The sequence below is a fragment of the Microtus ochrogaster genome, linkage group LG8, assembly GCF_000317375.1.
Source record: "Microtus ochrogaster isolate Prairie Vole_2 linkage group LG8, MicOch1.0, whole genome shotgun sequence".
Lineage (NCBI taxonomy): Eukaryota > Metazoa > Chordata > Mammalia > Rodentia > Cricetidae > Microtus > Microtus ochrogaster.
The window spans coordinates 23,853,474-23,859,473 of NC_022033.1; the positions used below are offsets into that span (position 1 = coordinate 23,853,474).

At 45.2% G+C, this 6,000-nt stretch overlaps 1 protein-coding gene across 2 annotated transcripts in view; it reads left to right on the forward strand.

The window, feature by feature from the left end:
* Window positions 1–6,000, forward strand: part of Snta1 (syntrophin alpha 1) — a 31,704-nt gene that overhangs the window by 18,607 nt on the left and 7,097 nt on the right. For both annotated transcript variants that reach the window (XM_005363104.1, XM_013352226.2), the window contains exon 3: window positions 5,583–5,787. In XM_005363104.1, coding sequence (XP_005363161.1) covers window positions 5,583–5,787 — 205 coding nt within the window. The remainder of the gene's footprint in view (window positions 1–5,582; window positions 5,788–6,000) is intronic.

The following is a 6,000-nucleotide window of genomic DNA, read 5'->3' on the forward strand; positions in this document are numbered from 1 at the left end:
CCTATCCTTGTAGATTCCACGATCCTGGCCACCAGCCATGGCCGTGTCCTCAGTTTTGGAGGCCAGAGTCTGGAGGCAGTCCCACCCTAGCTGCTCAAATGAGTCAGGCAGAAGTCAGAGTGGTGAGGCTATTTATGGCCAAACTCTGGGGCCCCCAGGTTTCCACCCTCATTCAGGGAGAGGCCACTTGGTCTGTGAAATCCAAGCCCTGTTTCTGGCACCAGCTGGAACACTCCTCATTTATAGTACGTTCCTATGGCAATGGAGAAAGGTGACCTGGTTCTGGGACAGCCGGGCGCACAGTGACTCTTACCAGTTTCTTTGGCTTCAGAATTGACGAATGTTCATTTGCTGAGCATGTAGCATAGGAGAAGCCTGTTGGATCCTGAGGACATAGATGAGTCACATGAAGTTCTTGCCTTTACAGTGTTCTCTCCGGGACAGGGTGGGGGGAGACGGGGACAACGACACTGACCTCAGGGGACCGGAGGTGGGTTCCCAGCATCCACATAAGGCTGCTTGCTACCACCTGTAGCTTCAGCTGTATGGGATCCAACACCTCCGGCCGCCACAGGCACCTGTTACACAGGTGCAAGGGAGCCGTGTTTTTCTGCTTGCTCCTCTCTCCTTGCTTTGTGTTTTGTGACATAAGGAATGATCGACTTGAGTTATGGCAGCCCTCCTGTGGCTGTGAGGGTGAAGCCAAGAGAAAGACCCAGACTCTAGTGTCACACCTGTCCCATGAACTAAAGCTTAATTACCTTCCTTAGCGTTCTTTTCCTTTCAGTCATTTGAGATAGAGCCTAATTCTGTAGCCCAGGGTAGCCTAGAACTCTTGGTAATCCAACTGCCTTAGAATCTCCCAAAGTCTGGGATTATAGGTGTGAGGCACACTGCTGCCTTACGATTTCTAGCTGTCTGTCTGTCTAGTAGATTGATCTGAGACTCCCTATGTAGTTAAGGATGACTCTGAATTCCTCATGCCTGGTCATGTTCAAACTCCTTTTCTTTCTCTCTTCTTTTCTTCCTTCCCCCCCTTCCCTCCCTCCTTCACTCCATCCCTCCATCCCTCCATCCCTCCATCCCTCTCTCCCACCCTTTCTTTTCTTTCTTTGATATAGGGTTTCTTTGTAACAGTCCTGGAACTCACTCTGTACTCCAGCCTGGCCTCGAACTCACAGAGATTCGCTTGCCTCTGCCTTGAGTGCTGGGATTAAAGGCATGTGCCACCACTGCCAGGCTTTGTTTCTATTTCTTTTGAGAGCGGACTCAAGTGTCCTGGGTTTGAATTTGCTTTTTTTAAATTCTTTTTTATTGTTTTATTTTTTTATTGATTTTTATTGAGCTCTACATTTTTCTCTGCTCCCCTCCCTGCCTCTCCCTTTCCCCCTTCAACCCTCCCCCAAGGTCCCCATGCTCCCAATTTACTCAGGAGATCTTGTTTTTTTTACTTTCTACTTCTCATGTAGATTAGATCTATGTAAGTCTCTCTTAGTGTCCGCATTATTGTCTAAGTTCTCTGGGATTGTGGTTTGTAGGCTGGCTTTCTTTGCTTTATGTTTAAAAACCACCTATGAGTGAGTACATGTGATAATTGTCTTTCTGTGTCTGGATTATCTCACTCAAAATAATGTTTTCTAGCTCCATCCATTTTCCTGCAAAATTCAAGCTGTCGTTACTTTTTTTCTGCTGTGTAGTGCTCCATTGTGTAAATGTACCACACTTTCCTTATCCATTCTTCGGTGGAGGAGCATTTAAGTTGTTTCCAGGTTCTGGCTATGACAAACAAAGCTGCTATGAACATAGTTGAGCATATGTCCTTGTGGCACCAGACCCCATTACAGATGGTTGTGAGCCACCATGTGGTTGCTGGGAATTGAACTCAGGACCTTTGGAAGAGCAGGCAATGCTCTTAACCTCTGAGCCATCTCTCCAGCCCCCAGTTCAATAATTTTTAAAATAATGTATTTAACTTTATTTTATGTGCATTGGTGTGAAGGTGTCAGATCTCCTGGAACTGGAGTTACAGACAGTTGTGAGCTCTGCAGAGATGGCTCAGTGTTAAGAGCACTGCTGCTCACGTAGAGGGGCCGGGTTTGGCTCCCAGCACTGACATCAGGTGGACCCCAGTGGCCCGTAGCACCAGCTCCAGGTAATCTGAGGCCCTATTTTGGTGTCTGCTGGTTCGTGCTAGTCTTATTCCATGTGCTCACTGCAGTGTGAGCCAGTGGTGGTTCTGCTGTATAGAGTGACACATTTCCATCGTCACCAAGGGCCCTTTCAGTGATACTGGGCGGATCTGCCAGGGTCCCTGGTCACATGTGCTGGTTAAGATGCTAGCTGGCCCTGTCAGAAATAAACCCATGATCCATGGTGCCTTAGAGATAATAAAAGTAAGCCAGGTAGTGGTGGTGGTATACTTCTTTAATCCTGCAGAGGCAGGAGGATCTCTGAGTTCAAGGCCAGCCTGGTCTACAGAGTAGGTTCCAGGTCTACACAAAGAAATCTTATCTTGAAAAACCAAAATCAAAACTGAAAAAAAAAAAGGATAAAGTTAGCTGGACATGATCACACATGCCTACAATTCTAGTGTTTGGGAGGCCAGTATGAGACTCTATTTCAAAAAGACCAACAGCAGGGCTGGAGAGATGGCTCAGTGGTTAAGAGCATTTGCTGTTCTTGCAGAGGACCTGACATGGTGCTCATGGTGCCCTCCTCGGACCTCTGAGGACACCAGGCATACATGTGGGGTACAGACACACATTTGAGCAAAACTTTCTTACACATAAAATAAAATAAATAAATCTAAAAAGAAAATTAAAAGAAGGCCAAACAGTGTAATAGAAGTTTTTCTCTTTTTTCTTTCCTTTTCTTCTCCCTTCCTTCTTCTCTTCTTCCTTTCCTTTTTTCTTCTCTCTGTCCTCTTTTTCATTCTTTCTGTTTTTCATTTTTTCCTATTTTATATTTATTTACTTATTTTCTTCAAGACAGCGTTTCTCTGTATAGTTTTGGTTGTCCTGGAACTTGCTCTGGCCTTTAACTCACAGAGGATCTGCCTTTCTCTGCCTCTGGAGTGCTGGGAGCAAAGGTGTATACTACCTCTGCCCATCTTCTATTTTATTTTTTAACAGAGTATATTACTCTATAGCTTAGGCTGGCCTGGAATACTCTATAGCAGTGGTTCTCAACCTGTGGGTCTCATCCACCACTGGGTCAGATATCCTGCATATCAGATATTTGCATTACAATTCATAACAGTAGCAAAATTAAGGTTGTGAAGTAGCAATGAAATAATTTTATGGTTGGGGGGGGGTCACTGCATCTTGAGGAACCGTATTAAAGGGTTGCAGCATTAGGAAGTTGAGAATCACTGCTCTTAGCGTCCAGTTCTTGGCAGTCCTCCTGCCCAGCTGCCTGAGTTCTGGGATTACAGGTGTGAACAGCACACAGCTCTGTCTCCACTTCTCATCTCCCTTCCACTGCTTCCTTCTTTTTTTGTGGTACCAAGGACTGAACTCAGGGATTTGAATATGCAAGACAAGAATTCTGCTGGAATCACCCCTCTGTAAACTCTCCCACTCTCTCCCTCTCACTCTCTTTGGTGCTAGAGATGGAACCTTGTGCCTGTGTATGCTAGCCAAGAAACCTACCACAGGGCTAGCTTCCCAGCCTGAGTCTATTTTTTTTTTTTCAACACAGAGTTTCTTTAGAGGTGTGAACAACCACTGCCTGGTGATTTTGCGGTTTTTTTTTTTTTTTTTTTTTGTGAGATGGGATTGTGTGGCTAGTTTCAAACGCCTGATTTTCCTTTTTTGACCTCTTAAATGCTTGGTTTACAGTCAAGTGCTACACATCTGTCTTATTTATTTAGGTTTTTTAAAAGACAGTGTTCCTCTGTGCCCTGGAACTTGTTCTGTAGACCAGGCTTGTCCTTGAACTGGGATTATTGAGGTGGGGGTCTAGCTAAATCACCCAGACTGGCCTCAACTCATGACACTTCTGCCTCAGCCTCTGCATAGCTAGGATTAAAGGCAGCTGATGTCACCATGCCTGGAAGATGTTTTGTGTTGAAAACATTATTCTTAAAAATTTTAAATATTTATGTATGTGTGTTTACCTGTGCTTGATAGCCCAAATGTTTTGTTTAGGTAAAGGTTGCAAGTCTGATGTTAGCAATTCTGAGATAATTGCATCTGTGTATGTATATTCGAACTGGACTGCACTATCTATGTTTTGAAATTATTTTTATTTTATTATTTTATGTTCTAGAGTATTTTGCCTGCATATATGTCTGTGTACCATGTACATGAATGGCCCACTGAGGTCAGAAGAAAGCCTTGGAACCCCTGGAAATGGAGTTAGAAACAGTTGTGAACTGTCATGTGGGTGCAGGGAATAGAACCTGGGTCCTCTTAGAAGAGCAGTCAGTGCTCTTAACCACTGAGTCATCTCTCCAGTATCCAGCTATCTCTATTTTAATTGGGCTTCCTTAGAGCATGGCTCACATCCTCATGTTGAAGATGCTATCCTGTTAGTCTGGCTTCTGGCCAGGGAAAGGAGAACATAGGGGAAAGGAAAGGACGCCTCTTTTGCCCATTAGTCAAAGCCTGCTATTTGCATCCACTATTCTTTTCTCATGCTAGTGACCAGAATTAGTAACATGGATATTTATGAATGCAAAGGATCCTGGGAAATGAAGTCTTTCAGGGGCTATTAATATATTGAAGGATAATGAGCAATGCCATAGAACTCCTCATTCAACTCCTTCTGGCAGATATGAGGTATGAAGAGATGGAAACAAGCCCCAGGACAGAGCTAGCAGCCACACAGCCTGACTTCCATCTCGGTGCTCTGAGCCTGTCTCCCTGCAGTGGTGTTCTCTCTCTCCTCTCTCCCAGCTCCACTCCTCTTTTCTCCACGTCTCTATTTTCCTTTTCCTCTCCTGTCCTCTCTCTTTCTCATCTCAGTATGTAGCCCATGCTGGCCCTGAGATCCTCCTGCTTCCACCTTCTGAGTGCTGGGATCCTAGGCACATGCCACCGTTGCCTGGCCGGCTTCTGTTGTCTTTTATTGTGAATGACCACCCGAAGGCCCCGGACTCTCTGACTCCTTGCTTGGAACTTACTTACTTGGCCGCACTTGCTGCAAAGGAGGCTGAAAATGTAGTCTTTTTTCTATGGCCCCTTGTCCATAAACCAGGCTAAACAAGTAGATGGATACTGGGAGGTATCAGATATTTTCTACCCTTCTGTCAATGCTAGAAAATTTACTTTAGAAACTTAAAATATTAGACTTAAATTAAACTTTTTAAAATAATTCATTTTATTTTATGTGAATTGGTGTTCTGCCTGCATGTTTGTCTGTGTGAGGTTGTCAGATCTTGGAGTTACAGACAGTTGTGAGCTGGCATGTGGATGCTGGGACTTGAACCTGGGTCCTCTGGAAGAGCAGTGAGTGCTCTTAGCCACAGAGCCTTCTCTCCAGCCCCATAAACTAAGCTTTTAATTAACTGGTGACAATTGTGATATATGCTAGATGGAGTTCATGCCGCTGTGGTAACAGGTGACCTCTCTCCTTACCAGTTAAATACATGAAGGAGGTCTCACCGTATTTCAAGAATTCCGCTGGCGGGACCTCCGTTGGCTGGGACTCACCCCCTGCCTCGCCTCTTCAGCGCCAGCCTTCTTCCCCTGGACCCCAGCCCAGGAACCTCAGTGAGGCTAAACACATATCCTTGAAGATGGCATATGTTTCAAGGAGGTGCACCCCCACTGACCCGGAACCCAGGTGAGGCTGGAGCGGGGAGGCACTCAGATAACACAAATGAAAGGTATCTGTGCTGTATATAAGTGACTAACATGTTATCAGCATCCATGCTGGCACGGAAGCAGGTGCTTTGCAGCTAGGTCAAATGGATGCATGAATTAACTCTAGGGTGATGGCATGCATTGCTTCTCTCTCTCTCTCTCTCTCTCTCTCTCTCTCTCTCTCTCTCTCTCT